At 44.9% G+C, this 23,630-nt stretch overlaps 1 protein-coding gene across 2 annotated transcripts in view; it reads right to left on the bottom strand.

Moving 5' to 3' along the window:
* The window catches only part of LOC129703188 (endothelin-converting enzyme 2-like), a 311,584-nt gene that overhangs the window by 81,743 nt on the left and 206,211 nt on the right, over nucleotides 1-23,630 (bottom strand). For both annotated transcript variants that reach the window (XM_055645376.1, XM_055645375.1), the window contains exon 5: nucleotides 4,776-4,900. In XM_055645376.1, the coding sequence (XP_055501351.1) occupies nucleotides 4,776-4,900 (125 nt within the window). The remainder of the gene's footprint in view (nucleotides 1-4,775; nucleotides 4,901-23,630) is intronic.

Below are 23,630 nucleotides of genomic sequence, written 5' to 3'. Positions count from 1 at the left end.
TGGCCTGCTGCTTGCGGCAGGAGCACTGTGCCCACCTCCGGCAGCTCTGTCAGGGGCTGAGCGAGCATGGTTTGGCTGTCAACCACGCCAAGTGCCGGTTTGGGGTAAGCACCATCGACTTCCTTGGCCACGGCATGACTTCACAAGGCACGGTTCCTCTGCCGGACAGGGTCGACACCATCAGCTGGATTCCCCGTCCATACACTGTGCAAGGCCTGCAGGAGTTTGTCAGCATGTTGACCTTTTATCACCGTTTTGTGCCATCCGTGGCCCACATCATGCGGCCGTTGTATCATCTTCTGGCGGGTAGGCGTAAGGACAACGAGGCGGTGGCGGCATTTGACGGCACTAAGGAGGCCCTTGCTCGTGCTGCGCTGCTGGTTCACCCGCGGAAGGGATGCCCCGACCGCCCTTATGGTGGACGCCTCGGAGTCGGCGGTTAGTGCCAGACGAGGGTGGGCAGCCCCTGGCCTTCTTAAACCGGCACTGCAACAACGTCCAGAGGAAGTACAGCGCATTTGACCACGAGCTCCTGACTCTGTACCTGCCGGTGCACCACTTCCGCTACTTCCTGGAGGGCCTCCCATTCACCGTTTACATGCACCACAAGCCGCTCACCTTTGCTCTGGCAAAGGTTCCCGACCCCTGGGCCGCACGGCGGCATCGTCAGTTGGCGTACATCTCAGAGTACACCACCTCCTTCCGCTTCATCGAGGGGAAGGAGAACCGGGTGGCTGACGCATTGCCCCGCCCCACCGTCGACACCGTTTTCGAGGTGGCATCCAGCATTGACTATTCTGCCCTGGTGAAGGCTCAGCTCACGGACAGTGAGACGGTGAGATGCCCGCCTTCCGGACTGTCATCTCCGTCCTTCACCTTGAGGATGTCCCTCTCGGCCCTGGAGGAGCAACGGTCATCCGGTCAGCCGCGCTCCACCGTCCCTGCCGCCTGGCAGCAGAGGGTTTTCGACGTAATCCATGGGATGCCACACCCATCCATCCGGGCGGTGACGGCATTTGTGGTTGCTCGGTTCATGTGGCGCGGTCTGCGCAAGCAGGTTGGCCACTGGGCCCGCAACTGCATTCCATTCCATGCCAGACGGCAAAAATCCAGTGCCACGTCCGGGCGCCCCTCCAGGAGTTCAGGCCTACCATGCCGGCGGTTCGACCACCTCCACATGGACATTGTGGGGCCTCTCCCGCCATCTGGGGCATCACCCACTTCATGACGATGGTGGACCACTTCAGGCGGTAGCCGGATGCCATACCGCTGGCCGATACTTCAACGGCTACGTGTGCTCGTGCGTTGTCCGCGCGCTGGATTGCTCACTTTGGGGTGCAGGTGGACATCTCCTCGGACCGAGGGCTACAGTTCACCTCTGAGCTGTGGTCGGCCATGGCTCACCTGTTGGGTGTGCGGCTGCACAACACCACTGCCTATCACCCGTAGACAAATGGCCTGGTGGAGAGGTTCCACCGGCTGCTCAAGACAGCACTGAAGGCGCGACTCTCCGGCCCGGACTGGATGGACGCACTGCCGTGGGTCTTGCTGGGCATCCGGACTGCTCCTAAGGAGGACTTGGCCTCATCTTCAGCGGAGCTCGTTTATGCGTCACAACTCACGGTGCCCAGGGAGTTCATGCCGTCGGCACCAGGGCAGCAGGGAACGTCCTCATCCACCCTAAAGCGCCTTCGCGAGCGGGTTGGCAGGTGCGCGCCCTTGCCGACGTCCCGCCATGGGACATTCAGCCCACACGTGCCATCGGTCCTCCGGGACAGCCCCTATGTCTTCCTGCGCCGTGATGCCCAATGGACGCCGTATGAGGGCCCGTTCCGGGTGCTGGAGCACGGACAACAGCCTCTGTGTTGGACATGGGGGGCCAGCCGGAGGCTGTGTCGATTGACTGGTTAAAGCCGGTACATCTGGACATTGACCAGCTGGTACTGGTTGCCCAGCCTCGGCCGCGAGGTCGCCCCCCCCCCTTCGCGGCTCCCTCCTCCTGTGCCTCCACCAGCCCCTCTGTCGGCCGACGTCCGTACGCGGTCCGGTTGGGTTGTACGCCCGCCAGTGTGTTTCATGCCTCCTGTTCCGGGGAAGAGGGGGGGGGGGGGGGGGGGGGGGGGGGGGGGTCCAGTGGCGGCTCCAATGGTTGGGCCATTCCAGTATCGAACCCCTCGGCACGGGAATGGACTAGTCCGGGGGCGGCCCTTAGCTACAGGGATAAAGGGCAGGGGTTTAGGCGCAATTGTTCTCTTGCAGACCCAACTGGACAAGAGAACATCAGCTAATAAAATTCCTCCTGAAATACCTGGCTCTTCGCCTTCATTTCGGGCCTATTGTCTCGCCACAATATATTTATTTGCCTCTGTACTCCACAATTTGAGATTTGTAATTAAATAAATCATATGCGGGTGTCAGATTTTATTAAACTGTATTTTTATACATTTTGGTTTCACCATACAGCTGTGTTTATACATAGTTCCCCCATTTTAGGGCACGAGAATGTTTGGGACACATGGCTTCACAGGGGTTTGTAATTGCTCAGATATGTTTAATAGCCTCGTTAATGCAGGTATAAGAGAGCTCTCAGCACCGAGTATCTCCTCCAGTCTTCCTATCACCTTTGGGAACTTTTATTGCTGTTTATCAACATGAGGACCAAAGTTGTCCCAATGAAAGTCAAATTAAGCCATTATGAGTGAGAAACAAGAATAAAATTGTTAGATACATCAGCCAAACCTTAAAGCTTACCAAAATCAACTGTTTGGAACATCATTAAGAAGAAAGAGAGCACTGGTGAGCTTACTAATCACAAAGGGACTGGCAGGCCAAGGAAGACCTCCACAGCTGATGACAGAAGAATTCTCTCTATAATAAAGAAAAATCCCCAAACACCTGTCCGACAGATCAGAAACACTCTTCAGGAGTTGGGTGCGGATTTGTCAATGACCACTGTCCACAGACTTCATGAACAGAAATACAGAGGCTACATGGCAAGATGCAAACCACTGGTTAGCCGCATATTGAGATGGCCGGGTTACAGTTTGCCAAGAAGTACATAAAAGAGCAACCACAGTTCTGGAAAAAGGTCTTGTGGACAGATGAGACAAAGATGAACTTATATCAGAGTGATGGCAAGAGCAAAGCATGGAGGAGAGAAGGAACTGCCCAAGAACCAAAGCATACCAACTCATCTGTGAAACACGGTGGTGGGGGTGTTATGGCCTGGGCATGGATGGCTGCTGAAGGTACTGGCTCACTTATCTTCATTGATGATACAACTGCTGAAGGTAGTAACATAATTAATTCTGAAGTGTATATACATATCCTATCTGCTCAAGTTCAAACAAATGCCTCAAAACTCATTGGCTGGCAGTTCATTCTGCAGTAAGACAATGATCACAAACATACTACTATAGAAACAAAGGAGTTTTTCAAAGCTAAAAAATGGTCAATTCTTGAGTGGCCAAGTCAATCACCTGATCTAAACCCAATTGAGCATGCCTTTTATATGCTGAAGAGAAAACTGAAGGGGACTAGCCCCCAAAAACAAGCATAAGCTAAAGATGGCTGCAATACAGGCCTGGCAGAGCATCACCAGAGAAGACACCCAGCAACTGGTGATGTCCATGAATCACAGACTTCAAGCAGTCATTGCATGCAAAGGATATGTAACAAAATACTAAACATGACTACTTTCATTTATATGACATCACTATGTCCCAAACATTATGGTGCCCTGAAAATGGGGGGGGGGCAGTGGAGGCCAAGTCACTGGATGGATTTAAGAGAGAGTTAGATAGAGCTCTAGGGGCTGGTGAAATCAAGGGAAATGGGGAGAAGGCAGGCACGGGTTATTGATTGGGGACGATCAGCCATTATCACAATGAATGGCGGTGCTGGCTCAAAGGGCCGAATGGCCTCCTCCTGCACCTATTTTCTATATTTCTATGCATCTACAAGAAAATGTAGTATCTCTTGTGGTATCTCATTACTATCGGCAATAGTTTGAATGGGTAAAATAAACCAACCCCTTTCTCTTTGTGTAGGTGCTCAGCACATAGCTCACCGATAGTTTACTTTAGAGATACTGTGCGGAAACAGGCCCTTCGGCCCACCGAGTCCGTGCCGACCAGCGATATCCTACACACATTAGGGACAATATACAATTTAACCAATGCAAATTAACCTACAAACCTGCACGTCTTTGGAGTATGTGAGGAAACCGGAAAACCCACGCAGGTCACAGGCAAACGTACAAACTCCGTACAGACAGCACCTGTAGTCAGGATTAAACCCGGGTCTCTGGCGCTGTAAGGCAGCAATCCAACCGCTGCGCTACTGTGCCACCCAATGGCTTTTATATTTTCATAATGTCATCTAAATTTGAAAGTAATATTTCAACAAGGTTCATATCCAAATTCTATCTGTGAAACAATACTGAAACCTGTGAAATTTGTCTGCATAAAATTATTAATAACAAATCATGCTTCGTATTTCAAAACAATCATTTATGGATGTTTTGTACCATCTTCAAGTGAATCAAAGCTTTCAAAAGGTTTATTTAAACATTGAAGTTAATAGATTAAATGATAAACAATGGCTTAACAATCTTTCTAATAGAACACAGAACAGCACAGCACATGAATAGGCCATTCGGCCCACTATGTTTGTGCTGAACATGAGATTGATCTCATCTGTGTGAATGTGATCCATATTCCTCTGTTCCTCGCACTGCCATGTGCCAATCTAAAATATTCCTGAACAAAACGTACCTTGTTAATAAGGTCAATCAGAGGTTGCGCTCCCAGCTCTTCGATCCTTTGCTCATTCAAACAGGACAGATAATAGTGTTGTGATTTCCGTTCTGCCTCACTGCTTGAGTTAAAAGTGGAATTTTCTGTTAAAAAATCAAATTAATTATGATAAAGCTAAGTTATAGGCACGTAATAAGTAAATGTCTATTAGTATCAAAACTTTAGACTTTCTAGAAAACATATTATTTTTTTTTAAATCTGAGTAACATGAAGCCTTAAAAAAAAAACCGCAAGTGCGTAGTTTCCATGAATGTGTACTTATCTAATACAAGATATCTTGCGAATATGCCCAGAATTACTTTTAGTACCAAACATATTATATTATAATTGTATATGGACACACTGATCTGTTTTGTAGTCAATGCTTACTATGTTCTGTTGTGCTGAAGCAAAGCAAGAATTTCATTGTCCTAACAGGGACACATGACAATAAACTCACTTGCATCTTGAATCTTGTATTTCACAGATTTTAAGACAGCTATCGAATCAACTTTATTTTAGTTTTATTAAGAACCTGTAATATACCCACTATAAACTAAATTGTCTACTGATTAGAGATAGGTTATGCAGACTGATGCGCGTGTGTTGTTTTTACATTGTCACCTTTATTTCTTCGAACAGGATCTATACCACACTTACCTGGTTGGTATCTATCTTCAAGCACAGATTATCTGTTCATTATCACATTGCTAGAGGTGAAACATATGTTGTGCTCAAATAGATGATCATTGTTGCAAACTGCTTTAAATAGTATTCATACAGCATTTTGCAATGTTCTTAATCAGTAAAACTGAGTAGTAATAGTGTTATAATATGCAAGTTCCAGCAGGAAGACCACATGTCAATAAGTACTGTATTGTGTACTGTAGAGATCACAAAATGCTGGAGTAACTCAGCAGGACAGGCAGCATCTCTGGAGAGAAGGAATGGGTGACGTAGAAACATAGTAAATAGGTGCAGGAGTTGGCCATTCGACCCTTCGAGCCAGCACCGCCACTCAATATGATCATAGCTGATCATCCAGAATCAGCACCCCATTCCTGCTTTCTCCTTATATCCACCACCATCTTTGTGAAAATGTTGCCGCTCAGATCACCTTTAAATTTCTTCACTCTCACTTTTAACCTGTGCCCTCCAATTCTAGACTCACCTGCCCTTGGAAAATGATGTCATCTACTCCAAGAAGTAGCGGAACCAGATGATTCAGCCCAACTAATCACAGCTGACCAAGATGTCTTATCTAAGCTAGTACCATGTGCATACGTTTGGCCCATATCCCTATAAATCTTTCCAGCACACAGAGCACAGGTCTGGTACCACATACCCACCAGCTAGTGTGACTGCATTCTCTATAATCACCTTTCGATTGTGTACAAGATCTATTACAAACACATCACAGACTCATCGTAAAGAGCGAGCAGGCACCTGTCGAAGCACAATGTGGATAGAGGCTAAAGGGAACAAGTGCTGCTGCACCGGCTTATGGATAGGGTTTTGTATAAACCCACAAGGGATGTACATGGTAGTGTGAGCAGAGGCAAATACGGTCCTCCAATTCCTCCAATTTGTGCTGGGCCTCACTCTGACTATAGAGGAGGCCCAGGACAGAAAGGTCAGATTGGGAATGGGAGGGGGAGTTGAAGTGCTGAGCCACCGGGAGATCAGACAGGTTAAGACGGACTGAGTGGAGGTGTTCAGTGAAAATATCGCCGAGCCTGCGCTTGGTCTCGCTGATGTAGAGAAGTTGACACCTGGAACAGCGGATACAATAGATGAGGTTGGAGGAGATGCAAGTGAACCTCTGCCTCACCTGGAAAGACTGTTTGGGTCCTTGGATGGAATCGAGGGGGGAGGTAAAGGGACAGGTGTTGCGTCTCCTGCGGTTGCAGGGGAAAGTACCTGGGGAAGGGGTGCTTTGGGCGGGAAGGGATAAGTTGACCAGAGAGTTTCGGAGGGAACGGTCTCTGCGGAAAGCAGAATGGGGTGGAGATGGGAAGATGTGGCCAGTAGTGGGATATCGTTGGAGGTGGTGAAAATGTTGAAGGATTATATGCAGTGTGCGATGGCTGATGGGGTGGAATGTGAGGGCAAGGGGACTCTGTCCTTGTTACGAATGGGGGGGAGGGAGGGGGGGAGGAGACCCTATTGAGAGCCTCATCTATAATGGAAGACAAGAACCCCTGTTTCCTAAAGAATGAGGACATCTCCGATGCCCTGGTATGGAACACCTCATTCTGGGCGCAGATACGGCGTAGACGGAGGAATTGGGAGTAGGGGATAGTCTTTACAGGAAGCAGGGTGGGAAGGAGTGAAGTCAAAATAGCTATTGGGAGTCAATAGGTTTGTAGTAGATGTCGGTCAATAGTCTGTTTCTTGTGATGGAGACGGTGAAATCTAGAAACGGTAGGGAGATGTCGGAGATAGGCCAAGTGAATTTGATTGTAGGATGGAAATTAGTGGTGAAGTTGATTAGGATGGAAAAAGGGATATTGAGGGTTAGATAGAGAGAAAATGGAAGCACGTGCCAAGTGTTGGGAACTAGTCAGAAAGGCCCAGTATAAAATAGTGTTGGGGGACACTTAAAGACAAACTTAGGGAAACAATGGTCACAAAAAAATCAGATGTGTACAGATTAATGTAAATTCAAAGGTGCTTTATCAGTATATTAAGGATATAAGAATAACCAAGGAAAGAGTAAGGCCCATTATGGACTCCAGTGACAATGGTGTACGTGGAGCCTCATGGCAGAGGCAGGGTGTTAACCAAATACTTTCATTGGTATTCATAAAGGATTCAGAGCAGGTGAAATTTGTGTGGAATTAATGTAGAGGAGGTGATCAATGCCTCAGTGGGCTTCAATCCCAGGGCCAGATGAGATTTATCCTGAGCTGCTATGGGAGACATTTGCTGTGTCTCTGGCTGAGAGTTTCACAACTTGACTGGACGCACATGAGGTACCAGATTACAGGAGGATGATGAATGTAGTCTTCCTTGTCAAGAAGAACACGGGAAAGAGGTGAACCTAATATCATCGGAGGGATTGTATTGGAAAACATTCAGTGGGACAGGATTAATGATGACATGGAAACACAGAGAAATCAGACATAGCCAGATCTTGTTTTCAGGCCCAGTTAATAGTATTTCCTGATGGGGGTAACAAAGTATATTGATAAGGATGGGGCATTAAATGGTATTGATATGAACTATGGCAAGGCTGATCCATAATGTCAGGGCCCTAGGATCCAGGGAAAGTTGGTACATTAGATCCAGAATTGATTTGTTTGCAATAGGAAATCTGTTGGAGGATTCTTCTTGCGACTGCATGTTTCCAACTAGTGGCCTTCCATTAGTATCAGTGCTGGGATCCTTGCGGTTTATATATGAATGATGTGGATGTGGATGTGGATGGCATGATCAGCAAGTTCACAAACCTGCCGTGATACATTTTGGGAGCACAAGTGAGGCTAGGGCAGACTCTGCCGATGATAGGGTCCCAGGGAGTGGAACAAGTGCAAGTGTAAAGATCCTTAAAAGGAGCAGGTAGACAAAAGTGCTGGAGAAACTCAGCAGGTGAGGCAGCATCCATGGAGCGAAGGAAATGGGCAACAAATAGGCTGAGTTTCTCCAGCACTTTTGTCTACCTTCGATTTTCCAGCATCTGCAGTTCCTTCTTAAACAGTTGAAGGGAGCAGTGCAGGTTGATAACATAGTCAGGAAGGCATAGGGGATGCTGGCCTTCTTTAGTTGGGGATTGGATGCAGTAGTAGGGAGTTTATCCTCCAACTTTATAAAACTGACCAATCTTCCATTTCAGCTGGCCAATGTTTGATAAAGTCATCACACAACAGGAAAGATGAGATAGTGACAGAGAAGGCCCAGAGGAGGTTGACCAGGATGTTGCCAGGATGGAATGTTTGAAACATGGGGAGGCTGGAGAGATTGGGTCTGTTCTCCCGTGAGCAGAGATGGTTAAGAGGGGCATGACTGAAACATATTTTTATTTATTTATTTTTTATTTAACCAGGAGAAGTCTCATTGAGATTAAAAATCTCTTTTATAAGAGAGTCCTGGCCAAGACAGGCAGCAGCACAGTTCCACAGTTACAGACAATAATTTAAAAACAACAGAGAACATATAAATAGAGTCACAGTCAGAACATCATCAAACAAAGCATGTACAGACAGAAGAGCCCACTTCAACATCATTAAGAAGGGATTTAAATCTGTTTATAGAAACCAGCTCCTTAAGTTTCAGTTCATTCTGTAGCTGGTTCCATGCGAAGGAAGCAGCATAACTAAATGCCCTTTTCCCCAGTTCAGTACGGACTTTAGGTACAGTTAGTAAGAACAAGTCCTCGGAGCGGAGCTGATAAGTTCCTGTGCTTTTTCGAATTACATACTTCTGCAGTGATGAAGGAAGAACACCGAGGATAGTCTTATAAATAAGGATATGCCAATGATGGAGTCTGCGGGTGGACAGGGCAAACCATCCAACTTGAGCATACAAAGAGCAGTGGAGCGTGAGGGTTTTAAAATTAGTAACAAATCTCAGTGCTCTGTGGTGGACCGTGTCCAAAGACTGTAGGCATTTTGAAGATGCATTCATATATAAAACATTACCATAGTCCAACACAGACATAAACGTTGCAGCAACAAGTCTTTTTTTGGCTTCAAAAGAAAAACAAGGTTTGTTTCTAAAGTAAAAACCTAATTTTATCTTTAGTTTTTTCACAAGTTGCTGGATATGAGGTTTAAAAGAGAGAGAATCGTCAATTATAATTCCCAGATATTTATATTGAGACACAGATTCAATCACAGAGCCCTGCAAAGTGGTGATAGGAGGGAGATCCGAGGGCTTTGATTTAGCTTTAGTGAACAGCATGAGCTTTGTCTTGTCAGCATTTAAAACAAGTTTTAAATCACACAGCTTACGTTGCACAGTTTGGAGCTGACAGAGAGCCTGATTTGGGGTAGACGCAGAGCAATATATCACTGTGTCGTCAGCATAAAAGTGAAAATTTGCTTTCGGAGCTTTATGATCTAGACTATTAATATAAATAGTAAATAATAAAGGTCCTAGAACCGATCCCTGTGGCACACCCTTGGATACATTAAGAGAGCTAGAAGTAATACCTTCTGTTCGCACACACTGGGATCTACCTGATAGATAGTTTTTAAACCAACAGACAGCTTGATCAGACAAACCGATGTTGCATAGTCTTTGTAACAATAAGGCATGATCCACAATATCGAAAGCCTTTTATAGGTCAATGAAAAGGACTGCATAGTGTTGCTTATTGTCTAAAAATTCAATAAAATCATTTACTACTTTTAAAGCAGCTGTTGACGTACTATATAGAATTTATTATAGATTATTATTATATTATTATAGATTATTATCTATTATAGAATTTTTCGAGGATGTAACTAGTAGCGTGGATAGGGGAGAACCAGTGGATGTGGTGTATCTGAACTTCCAGAAAGCTTTTGACAAGGTCCCACATAAGAGATTAGTATACCAACTTAAAGCACACGGCATTGAGGGTTCAGTATTGATGTGGATAGAGAACTGGCTGGCAAACAGGAAGCAAAGAGTAGGAGTAAACGGGTCCTTTTCACAATGGCAGGCAGTGACTAGTGGGTACTGCAAGGCTCAGTACTGGGACCCCAGCTATTTACAATATATATTAATGATCTGGATGAGGGAATTGAAGGCAATATCTCTAAGTTTGCGGATGACACTAAGCTGGGGAGCAGTGTTAGATGTGAGGAGGATGCTAGGAGACTGCAAGGTGACTTGGATAGGCTGGGTGAGTGGGCAAATGTTTGGCAGATGCAGTATAATGTGGATAAATGTGAGGTTATCCATTTTGGTGGCAAAAACAGGAAAGCAGACTATTATCTAAATGGTGGCCGATTGGGAAAGGGGGAGATGCAGCGAGACCTGGGTGTCATGGTACACCAGTCATTGAAGGTAGGCATGCAGGTGCAGCAGGCAGTAAAGAAAGCGAATGGTATGTTAGCTTTCATTGCAAAAGGATTTGAGTATAGGAGCAGAGAGGTTCTACTGCAGTTGTACAGGGTCTTGGTGAGAACACACCTGGAGTATTGCGTACAGTTTTGGTCTCCAAATCTGAGGAAGGGCATTATTGCCATAGAGGGAGTGCAGAGACGGTTCGCCAGACTGATTCCTGGGATGTCAGGACTGTCTTATGAAGAAAGACTGGATAGACTTGGTTTATACTCTCTAGAATTTTAGAAGATTGAGAGGGGATCTTATAGAAACTTACAAAATTCTTAAAGGGGTTGGACAGGCTAGATGCAGGAAGATTGTTCCCGATGTTAGGGAAGTCCAGGACAAGGGGTCACAGCTTAAGGATAAAGGGGAAATCCTTTAAAACCGAGATGAGAAGAACTTTTTTCACACAGAGAGTGGTGAATCTCTGGGACTCTCTGCCACAGAGGGTAGTTGAGGCCAGTTCATTGGCTATATTTAAGAGGGAGTTAGATGTGGGCCTTGTGGCCAAGGGGATCAGAGGGTATGGAGAGAAGGCAGATACGGGATACTGAGTTGGATGATCAGCCATGATCATATTGAATGGCGGTGCAGGCTCGAAGGGCCGAATGGCCTACTCCTGCACCTAATTTCTATGTTTCTATGTTTCTATATTTTTTCCTAAAACCAGATTGAAATTCAGATTATATACTGTTAGTTGATAAAAAGTCCTTCAGTTATTGGTTTACAATGGATTCCAGCACCTTAATTAAAACAGACAATTTGGAGATGGGCCTATAGTTGTTTAGCACAGTGGGGTCCCCCCCTTTTAACAGTGGGAGAACAAAGGCAGATTTCCAAATAAGTGGAATTTCGTTTGTCTCCAGGGATAGATTAAAAAGATAAGTCAGAGGCAATGCAATAAAATCAGCGGCTAACTTTAGGAAGTAAGGCTCAAGGTTGTCTGGACCTGACGATTTTTTTGTGTCTAAACATCTCAGGACCTTATGTAACAGCGTCAAAAGTAAAGGCTTGTCCCTCAAAAGAACAACTACTATCAGAGCAAGCAGAGGAGCCTTGAGCTGTGTATTGAGAGTTGAAAAGTGAACCAGAGGCAATGAAATGCTCATTAAAACAACCAAGCATGTCAGCCTTTTCATCAATTTGGGTAGAGTCTTTGACAATGCATGGAGGTAGCTCAATAACATTTTTATTTCCAGTTATTGATTTAATGGTTTTCCAGAATTTCAACGGATTGTTTAGGTTATTTGAAGTTTCAGTAAGGAAATGATCAGCTTTGGCTTTTCTAATTGCAACTGTGCTTGCATTTCGCAGCTGCCTAAAGAGCAACCAGTCTGATCCAAGACCAGTACTCCTGGCTTTAGACAATGCCACATTGCGCTCATGGAGTAAAATGGATAACTCTGATGTGAACCATGCATTATCCCTGCCCCTTATTCTATACTTCCTAAAAGGAGCGTGCTTGTTAACAATTTCAACAAAACCATCATAAAAGAATTTCCAGGCATTTTCAACATCAGGAATTACATTAATTTTCTCCCAGCCAAAGAGAAACAGGTCATGAAAAAATGCTTGCTCCACAAAATGTTTCATGTCCCGCTTTATGATGACACGCGGTTTGGTTTTAGGAACTTTTGTATTTCTTACTGTTGCAATGACACAGTGGTCACTGATGTCATTTGCAAAAACAGAAGCAGCAGAATATTTATGAGGAGCATTAGTTAAGATAAGATCAATTAAAGAAGATTTTTCCGGACATTTCAGATTAGGTCTCGTAGGACTGTCAACAATCTGAAAGAAATTAAACGAATCACAAAATGCTTTAAAATCATCTGATGCTGGTAGCAGCCAGTTCCAGTTTAGGTCACCAATAAGGACAATTTCATTAAAGTTCAACCCGGATAAAAGCTCCATTAAAGATGGTAAGGTGCAGCTGATAGCTGAAGGTGGCCTATAGCAACCGACGACAGTGATGTGGAGAGTTTTTGAGATTTCCATGTCAAGAGCCAGAAGTTCAAATTGCTCACTCACTGATGTAGAGAGACGGATCTTCACATGAAACTTAGATTTGACATAGACTGCGACATATACGTTATGTCTAGTCTAGTACGTTATGTCTTAGTCTGGTACGTTATATAGTACATATAACGTACTAGACTAATTGGGACCCGTTGGGTCCCAGCATCACACAGGAGGGCTAGTCATCCAACGCAATATTCCACCTCTCCACAAATTCTAATATTGGTGGCCAGTTGGGGGGGGGGGGGGGGGGGGGCTTTCTGGAGTGCTAGTATGGGTGTTGTGGGCTGAAGGGACTGGTTTCCAGAGGGCTAGTATGCAAATTGTGCGCCAAATGGATTCTTGGGCTGGCGTCTCAGTCAATCAAGCCTGTTGTGCTGGCAACTCACTCACTCACAGCTGGTGGGCTGGTAGTTGACTCACGGCTAATCCTTGAAATTCTATTTCAAGCAGGGTATAAGACCACCAAATTCAAGTGCAGTTTCTTACCACTTCTAGCAGGGTGCAAGGCCACCAAATTCAAGTGCAGTTTCATACCATTTGAAGTAGGGTGCAAAGCCACTAAAGACAGCGAGTCGTGACCTCTCCCTCCTCCATCTTGCAGAGACTGAGCCACACCCACATTTCCGCGTCCCCCCCCCCCCCCCCCCCCCCCCCCCCCACCCCCGCGCCCCCCCCCCCCCCCACCCCCCCGGAAAAGGTGTGGCTTTCATGGAGTGATTGACAGGAGAGAGATTCTCAACATTTTTTAAAAAAACTTATAACACTTTTATTTTTAATTGATGGGAAGAATTCTCTGCACCTGCTCAGCGTAGGGGGGCTAAGATGGCCAAAAATCACAGCCGTAAGTGGTAGCGTTTTATCTAAAATCAATATACAGTGCAAACAGGAAGTAAGGGCATTTACAGTAGTGCCTTTTAACTTCAAGCCAATGCATCCAAGCCACCATTTGCAGTAAGTAGTGCCTTTCAACTTCATGCCACCATTTGCAGCGTAGTGCCTTTCAACTTCAAGCCACACCCAAGCTTAGAACCAATAGTCATTTTTTGCAAGCTTTAAAACCAATAGACATTTTTTTGCAAGCTTTAGAACCAATAGACATTTTTTGCAAGCTTTAGAACCAATAGAGACACTTTTTGCAAGCTTTAGAACCAATAGACACATTTTTTGCAAGCTTTAGAACCAATAGACATTTGTTTGCAAGCTTTAGAACCAATATACATTTTTTTTGCAAGCTTTAGAACCAATAGACTTTTTTTGCAAGCTTTAGAACCAATAGACACATTTTTGCAAGCTTTAGAACCAATAGACACACTTTTACAAGCTTTAGAACCAATAGAGACACTTTTTGCAAGCTTTAGAACCAATAGACATATTTTTGCAAGCTTTAGAACCAATAGGCATATTTTTGCAAGCTGAGAACCAATAGAGACATATGTTTTCAAGAAGGAACTGCAGATGCTGGAAGATCGAAGGTACACAAAAATGCTGGAGAAACTCAGCAGGTGCATCAACATCCATGGAGCGAAGGAAATAGGCGACGTTTCGGGCCGAAATCCTTCTTCAGACTGATGGTGGGTGGGGGGGAGAAAGAAGGAAAAAGGGAGGAGGAGGAGCCCGAGGGCGGGGGGATGGGAGGAGACAGCTCGAGGGTTAAGGAAGGGGAGGAGACAGCAAGGGCTAGCAAAACTGGGAGAATTCAACGTTCATGCCATCCGGACGCAAGCAACCCAGGCGGAATATGAGGTGCTGTTCCTCCAATTTCTGGTGTTGCTCACTCTGGCAATGGAGGAGACCCAGGACAGGGAGGTCGGACATGTGCTTCAACTCCCCCTCCCATTCCCAATCCGACCTCCCTGTCCTGGGTCTCCTCCATTGCCAGAGTGCTGGGAGATGTGATTAATACAGTTCAGAGCCCACTGCTTGGCATTGACATGGTGGGCCGAATGGTCTGTTTCCATACAGTTTAACTCGATACACCATTGACACACTAGGTGGCAAGGAGAGGAGCAGGTACAAACACCTCACACGTGTTAGAGTTGGTATATATGGCTTGACACTTGTTTCTGAGGATTATGTTTATTAACAATGTAGAAAAAGAAGAAATGGAATAGAATGACGGATTTTCCTTATATACAGCATCAAAGTAGCGGGACACCAAAGTAGACACCGACTGAAGAATCACACACAAACGCACCAGCTGATCTGAACAGGATTTTCTGCAAGCACGCCCCTGATGCACTGTTGGTGTTAACAAAGACCAGTGTAAACACGTCAGAGGAGCAAGAGTGGTGCGTGTGTGGTGGAGGGTGTGACCAGTGACTGCAAACAGACAGCTGAAATCTCTCTGGAATGTGAAGTAGACTCGTCCAGCCAGAGACCTGATCTGCCAACAAGTCTTCAGCTAAAAGAACAGAGTGTTCTGCACAACAGGAAGTGTGAGAGTCATTCCAAACCTCAAGCCCACCGGGATACGAGTCAACTCCCCACGACTCGCTCTTCTCTCACTTTTCCAGCCTGTGCCAATTCTGGGGAGAGATTATAAACACACACACACACACATCCACACACCAGGCTCCTGCCGGAACATTCATCACCAACATCTCATCTCAACCAACACTACGCCCTGTAACTCAGCACCATAAAACATTACCCCGGAGATACCCGAGAATGTCAGGCACCAGCTCCACACACATCCCAATACATACAAACAAAGAAACATAGAAAATAGGTGCAGGAGGAGGCCATTTAACCCTTCAAGCCAGTACCGTCATTCATTGTGATCATGGCTGATCATCCACAATCAGTAACCCGTGCCTGCCTTCTCCCCATATCCCTTGATTCCGCTAGCCCCAAGAGCTCTATCTAACTCTCTCTTAAATTCATCCAGTGATTTGGCCTCTTCTAACTATCCACAAATTCACAACTCTCTGGGTGAAAAAGTTTTTTTCGCTTCTCAGTTTTAAATGGCCTCCCCTTTATTCATAGACTGTGGCCCCTGGTTCTGGACATTGGAAACATTTTTCCTGCATCTAGCTTGTCCAGTCCTTTTATAATTTTATACGTTTCTATAAGATTCCCACTCATCCTAAATTCCAGTGAATACAAGCCCACTCTTTCCAATCTTTTCTCATATGACAGTCCCACCATCCCGAGGATTAACCTTGTGCTCTGCCTCAATATCAAGGATATCCTTCCTTAAATTAGGAGACCAAAACTGAGCACAATACTCCAGATGTGGTCTCACCAGGGCTCTGTACAACTGCAGGAGGAACTCTTTACTCCTATACTCAAATCCTCCCGTTATGACCTTTCTTCTGAACAAAGAAGGGTCTCGACCAGTAACATCACCCATTCCTTCTCTCCTGTCCTGCTGAATTGCTCCAGCATTTTTGTGATCTATCTTGGATTTAAACCAACATCTGCAGTTCTTTCTTACACTCTGTCTTGTGTAGAGTTGGATATAAAGGGTAAATTATGCCCCCTCTTAAAACAATGACACCTTTTTCTGTACTCTAACAATAGTTAAAAGGCATTTGGACAGGTACATGGAAGGAGAGGCTTTGAGGGATATGGCCAAATGCGAGCAAGTGGGACTAATGCAGATGGGTGCATCTTGGTCAGCATAGGAAAGTTGGGCCAAAGGACCTGTTTCCATGCTGTATGACTATATAACTCTATACTTCTCTAAAGAGGAAGCAACTTGCTTTCCATAGGATAAAAGATGAGCAAAAGTGTTCAAGGTTTTCCAATTAACGTATTGCAGGAAAAAGGGGAGAGAAAACAGGATGCTGTTGACAACAATCTTCACGAACATCTACAACATCGATGAATAGCAAAGAATACCATCCTATTATTCTATTTGTTATGTGACAGACAGCCCTGCTTGCCACTGTGGACATCCAGACCAGACCATCCACACATCGTGAATGACTGCCCACTGAGGCTTTTCCCTGGTGACATCAAAGCCATCCACCCAGTAAATGACGCTGTCCTGCCCTTGATCTACAACTTTAGGCTGTGCACGTCATACGCAAGAAGAAGAAGACCCTATTATTGTTTAAATGGTCTACAACCACGTCAAATCAAGTATAGACACAAAAAACTGGAGTAACTCAGCGGGTCAGGCAGCGTCTCTGGCAAAAAGGAATAGGTGATATTTTGGGTCAAAACCCTTCGGTCTGAAGAAGGGTCTCGACCCAAAACGTCACCTATTCCTTTTCTCCAGAGATGCTACCTGGCCCGCTGAGTTACTCCAGCATTTTGTGTCTATCTTTGGTTTAAACCAGTCAATTAAATGATATTGTCATATGTACAAGTACGGTGGGGTACAGGTGCAATGTAAAACTTGTTTGGAGCACCATTGTAGGCACATAGAGTAAGACTATGCACAGAACATATCATTAAACATGAATTATTCAAGTCAGTGAAAAAAAAAACGATACAAAATAAGACATTAATGCAAAAACACAGTTAGAAATGTCTACAGTGATGCAAGAGATGGTCTGTATTGTCCCATTATTGAGCTAGGATTAGGGTTGTGCAGGTTGGTTTAAGAACTTGATGATTCTACAAATATAGCTGTTAACAACCTTGTGGTGTAGGACTTCACGTTTGTGTACCATTTGTCCATTGGTAGCAAGAAGAGGACATGACCTGCCCCTGACACGACCAACAACAGTGGTCTTGCCAACATCAATTAAGGGTGTAAGTGAATGGATGTTTCATCAGACTACCGCTGACTCCCAAATGACAGCATAGAGAAATTCGAGAGTTAAAACGGCCTGTCCCACTGTGCGAGGTGATTCGCGAATTCTTCTGACTTTTCCCCCGATTCAAATTCGCAGAATGTTCGTAACGAGTCCGTAGGAGACGATAGGAGTGCGTGGATATATTGTAGCGGTTCATTAAGCTAGCCATAGGTACTCGGGGCATCAGGTAAGTTGGGACATTTTTTCATCCCGTTGAAAAATGACCACGAGTAAAAAAAATAGTTGGGATGACTCGTAAAGTGAGACAGGCCCTTTCGTGTTCAGTTTTAGTTTTAAAGATACATACAGTAGATCTATCCTAAACACGGGGGATAATGTACAGAAGCCAATTAACCTACAAACCTGCACATCTTTGGAATGTGGGAGGAAACTGGAGTACCTGGAGAAACAAACTCTGTACAGACAGCATCTATAATCAGGGTCGAACCCAGATATCTGGCGTTTGAAGACAGCAATTCTACTGCTGCGTCACTGTGCCGTCCTTCATGGCAAATAAAATGATTCACTGCATCGAGTACTCACGACAATAATAAACCAATACCAAAAATGCAGCAAAGTGAGCAGCTTTTCATTTGAGCCATATAGATATTACAAACTAGAAGGTCATTTAGACCCTGTTGAAATATAATGAGCCCCATTTCTTCATAAACTCAATATTTCTCTCAATGAGCTATCCAATTTCCTTTTGAATCACCGATCCAGTGTGCTACCATTATCCTCGTCCAGATCATTTCCAAAGTGTTGCACAAGAAAGTCCATCCTTCTGCATTCCTTTCCTGCCGTGATGCACAGGTGAGCATTTAGTGCATTGTCACACCCCCCCCCCCCCGAAAACACACTTGATCCTGAAAGGACACAAAATGCTGCAGTGACGCAGCAGGTCAGGCAACATCTCTGGAGAACATGGACAGGTGATGTTTCAGATTTTCTAAGCCTAACTTATCTAAAAAATCTTGCTTGCAGATGTGCAGGAGTGGGGCGCCATTGTGTATGGCTGCTCTGCCTGCAGTCTGGCTTTTCACCCTTTTTAGTGTCTCAAAAGTTTTTATTTTGGAGGTCTAATCTTTTTATGTGGGGGGAGGGGAGGGAAAGGGGGAAACTGTATTTGCTCAGTCCTACCTGGTCAGAGATGCGGTTTTCTTCCGAATCGCATCTTCGCCCTCTCCTGCGACCTACCTTCGGGATTGGAGTGACGTTTCCTGCTGGGATCGGCTGGGACTACAGCTTCGGCGGTGGCACAGCGCTGGGACACCATCACGGAGCGGGCGATGCCTTACCGGGTCGCCGTGCAGTAAGCTCCAGAGTGCTGTGACCGCCGACTCCAACATCTGAGGAGCTGTGGCTGAGGAGCGTCCAGCCGCGGGCGGGCGGCGCTGGATTTAAAACACCGCAGAGCCTGGATCCGAGATCGCCAGTGTCGGAGTTCCAACCAGCGTGGCCTGAGGACCTCGGGTGCCGCGGCCTCCGGGGAGGAAGCAGCCACTCCAGACATTGCCAAGCCGCTGAGGAGTGTTCACCCGACGCCGGAGTTCCATCTTCCCGGCAAGAGGGCCTATAACATCGGGCCGCCGTTGTGGCAACTGGCTGCAGAGGCCTCAAATAGGCCCCGACCTCGGGTGGAATAGGAGGAGAAGGAAGACTGGACTTTTTGGTGCCTTCCCTCACAGTGGAAAGTGTTGATTCTGCTGTTGGGGGGACGTTCATGTTGAATCCTATAGTGTATTGTGTCTTTATTTTCTTCTTTTCTATTTTATACTAGACTAAGTGGGACCCGTTGGGTCCCAGCCTCATACAGGAGGGCTGGTCATCCAACGCAATATTCCACCTCTCCACCAATTCTAATATTGGTGGCCAGTTGGGGGGGGGGGGGGCTTTCTGAAACGCTAGTATGGGTGTTGTGGGCTGAAGGGACTCGTTTCCAGAGGGCTAGTATACAATTTGTGCGCCAAATGGATTCTTGGGCTGGCGTCTCAGTCAATCAAGCCTGTTGTGCTGGCAACTCACTCACTCACGGCTGGTGGGCTGGTAGTTGACTCGCGGCTAATCTTTGAAATTCTATTTCAAGCAGGGTATAAGGCCACCAAATTCAAGTGCAGTTTCATACCATTTGAAGTAGGGAGCAAAGTCACTAAAGACAGCGAGTCGTGACCTCTCCCTCCTCCATCTTGCAGAGTGAGCCACACCCACATTTCCGGGTTTTATAACCACTCCCCACCCCACCGGAAAAGGTGTGGCTTTCATGGAGTGATTGACAGGAGAGAGATTCTCAACATTTTTTTTTAAACTAATAACACTTTTATTTTTCATTGATGGGAAGAATTCTCTGCACCTGCTCAGCGGAGGGGGACTGAGTAAGATGGCCAAAAATCACAGCGGCAAGTGGTAGTGTTTTATCTAAAATCAATATAGAGTGCAAACAGGAAGTAAGTGCATTTACAGTAGTACCTTTTAACTTCAACCCAAAGCTCCCAAGCTACCACTTGCAGTAAGTAGTGCCTTTCAACTTCATGCCACCATTTGCAGTGCCTTTCAACTTAATGCCAAAGCACCCAAGCTACAATTTGCAGTAAGTAGTGCCTTTCAGCTTATAGCCAAAGCACCCAAGCCACCATTTGCAGTAAGTAGTGCCTTTCAACTTCAAGTCAAAGCAACCAAGCCACCATTCGCAGTAATAGTGCCTTTCAACTTCGTCAAAGCTACCAAGCCATCATTTGCAGGAAGTAGTGCCTTTCAACTTCAAAGCTCCAAAGCCACCATTTGCAGTAAGTAATACCTTTCAACTTCAAGCCACCATTTGCAGTAAGTAGTGCCTTTCAACTTCAAGCCAATGCACCATCGCCCCCCCCCCATTTGCAGTAAGTAGTGCCTTTCAACTTCAAGCCACACCCAAGCCACCATTTGCAGTAAGTAGTGCATTTCAACTTCAAACCAAAGCAACCAAGCCACCATTTGCAGTAATAGTGCCTTTCAACTTCGTCAAAGCTCCCAAGCCACCATTTGCAGTAAGTAGTGCCTTTCAACTTCAAGCCAAAGCAACCAATCCACCATTTGCAGTAAGTAGTGCAAGCTTTAGAACCAATAGACTTTTTGCAAGCTTTAGAACCAATAGAGACACTTTTTTGCAAGCTTTAGAACCAATAGACATTTTTTTTGCAAGCTTTAGAACCAATAGACATTGTTTTGCAAGCTTTAGAACCAATAGAGACATTTTTTGCAAGCTTTAGAACCAATAGAGACATTTTTTGCAAGCTTTAGAAACAATAGACATTTTTTGCAAGCTTTAGAACCAATAGACATTTTTTTGCAATCTTTAGAACCAATAGACATTTTTTTGCAAGCTTTAGAACCAATAGACATTTATTTGCAAGCTTTAGAACCAATAGACATTTTTTGCAAGCTTTAGAACCAATAGACATTGTTTTGCAAGCTTTAGAACCAATAGACACTTTTTGCAAGCTTTAGAACCAATAGACATTTTTTGCAAGCTTTAGAACCAATAGACATTGTTTTGCAAGCTTTAGAACCAATAGACATTTTGTTGCAAGCTTTAGAACCAATAGACATTTTTTGCAAGCTTTAGAACCAATAGACACTTTTTGCAAGCTTTAGAACCAATAGACATTTTTTTGCAAGCTTTAGAACCAATAGACATTTTTTTTGCAAGTTTTAGAACCAATAGACATTTTTTTTGCAAGCTTTAGAACCAATAGACACATTCTGCAAGCATTTTGGAACCACTAAGGGCACTTACATTTGAGTAGAGACGTGTTCAGTGTTATTCACAGCTCAGAGAAATGTGACCCTTTGCCTTCCTCCATCTTGAAGAGACTGTGTGGCACACCACTTCCTGGTTTTATAGTCCCTCCCCCCTGCCGCCAGCGGGGCAGCAGAGAGAATGGGGAATTTTGTAAAAACATTAATATCTCTGTCATTTTTAATCGACGGGAAATATCCTCGGCATACATGCGGCGGAGGGGGCCTCTGAGCGAGGTGGCCAAAAATGACGGCCGTAGGTGGCGGCGTTCTCTCGGAAATCGCAGCACAGATGGCCAAAACCGGTCAAGAACAGACTTTTAGTAATATATAGATGGATGTATGGTAATCTCATTTTTTTCTCTGTAAAGCACTTTGGCTTCAATGTGATTTGAATTAAAGGTGCTATATAAATAAAAATTACTTACTTACTTACTTCCTAAAACTGTCATAAATACGTGCATCCCTGGCTAAGCCCTTCTCAACCTCTTTTGTTGTAAGGAATAAAAGAAGAAGGTGCAGAAAAGGAGAAAGTAGATGCAGAATCAATATGGCACCTTGAGCCTGTTCCGTCACTCAATGAGATCATCCACTTTGTTAGCTGCTCCCCATAATCCTTCACCCTCTAACGGAAGGACTAACCAGCCTTCTTGTTTTCTCGTGTGGAGCATAGCAAAGATTCAAGATTATGCAAGAGAATTCCTCCTCATGTCAAACTAGTAATCCCCATTTCAGATGGTTCCAGATTCTCGCAGAAGAGGAAACATTCTCTCAGCATCTACCTTGCCTATTATTTCATTTAAAACATCAAATTGGTCAATCCAACACAGCCTGCCTCAAATAAATCTGTGATTGTTCTCCATAATTTGCTCAGACCTCTCCAATAAGCCTTCTTATTATTTTTTTAATTCTTACTCACCATCAGTTTTCAGCTGACTGGCTTATAGTTACAAACAATGTCCTTGTACCCTTAATTAAAAAAAGCTTTACCATTGCTATTCCCAATCCCCTGAATCTAACCTGTGTCAAGAAATGATTGGAAGATTTTACAAACTCTTCCATTGCCTCTACTTTCCTTCGCAACCAGGAATACAGTTCATCTCACTTGCCAATTTATCCACTCCTAGTACAAAGCATCTTGCTGATCATTTTTACACGGTTTGTTATCATCACCATTTTTACTATATGGTACTTAACATACACTTTTTCTTACTTAACATTGATATTAGAATTTCTTTATGAAGATTAGGCAAGTTTGTAATATGGTTAACCTAATAATTTACATACTGGAGAACCATGATGGGAAAAGAAGCCAACATGGTAATGGTAACATGGAAACATAGAAATTAAGTGCAGGAGTAGGCCATTCGGCCCTTCGACCCTGCACCGCCATTCAATATGATCATGGCTGATCATCCAACTCAGGATCCCGTACCTGCCTTCTCTCCATACCCTCTGATCCCTTTAGCCACAAGGGCCACATCAACTTAAATATAGCCAATGAACTGGCCTCAACTACCTTCTGTGGCAGAGAGTTCCAGAGATTTACCACTCCCTGTGTGAAAAATGTTTTTCCTCATCTCAGTCCTAAAGGATTTCCCCTTTATCCTGAAACTGTGACCCCTTGTCCTGGACTTCCCCAACATCGGGAACAATCTTCCTGCATCTAGCCTGTCCAGAAACCCCTTAAGAATTTTGTAAGTTTCTATAAGATCCCCCCCTCAATCTTCTAAATTCTAGCGAGTACAAGCCGAGTCTATCCAGTCTTTCTTCATATGAAAGTCCTGACATCCCAGGAATCAGTCTGGTGAATCTTCTCTGTACTCCCTCTATGGCAAGAATGTCTTTCCTCAGATTTGGAGACCAAAACTTTACACAATACTCCAGGTGTGGTCTCACCAATACCTTGTACAACTGCAGTAGAACCTCCCTGCTCCTATACTCAAATCCATTTGCTATGAATGCTAACATACCATTCGCTTTCTTCATTGCCTGCTGCACCTGCATGCCTACCTTCAATGACTGGTGTACCATGGCACCCAGGTCTCGTTGCATCTCCCCTTTTCCTAATCGGCCACCATTTAGATAATAGTCTACTTTCCTGTTTTTGCCACCAAAGTGGATAACCTCACATTTATCCACATTATACTGCATCTGCCATGCATTTGCCCACTCACCCAGCCTATCCAAGTCACCTTGCAGCCTCCTAGCATCCTCCTCACAGTTAACACTGCCCCCCAGCTTAGTGTCATCC

Source organism: Leucoraja erinacea, chromosome 14 (genome assembly GCF_028641065.1).
Source record: "Leucoraja erinacea ecotype New England chromosome 14, Leri_hhj_1, whole genome shotgun sequence".
Classification (NCBI taxonomy): domain Eukaryota; kingdom Metazoa; phylum Chordata; class Chondrichthyes; order Rajiformes; family Rajidae; genus Leucoraja; species Leucoraja erinaceus.
Note: the sequence above shows the minus strand (reverse complement) of the source record. Positions and strands in the feature narration are given on the sequence as shown.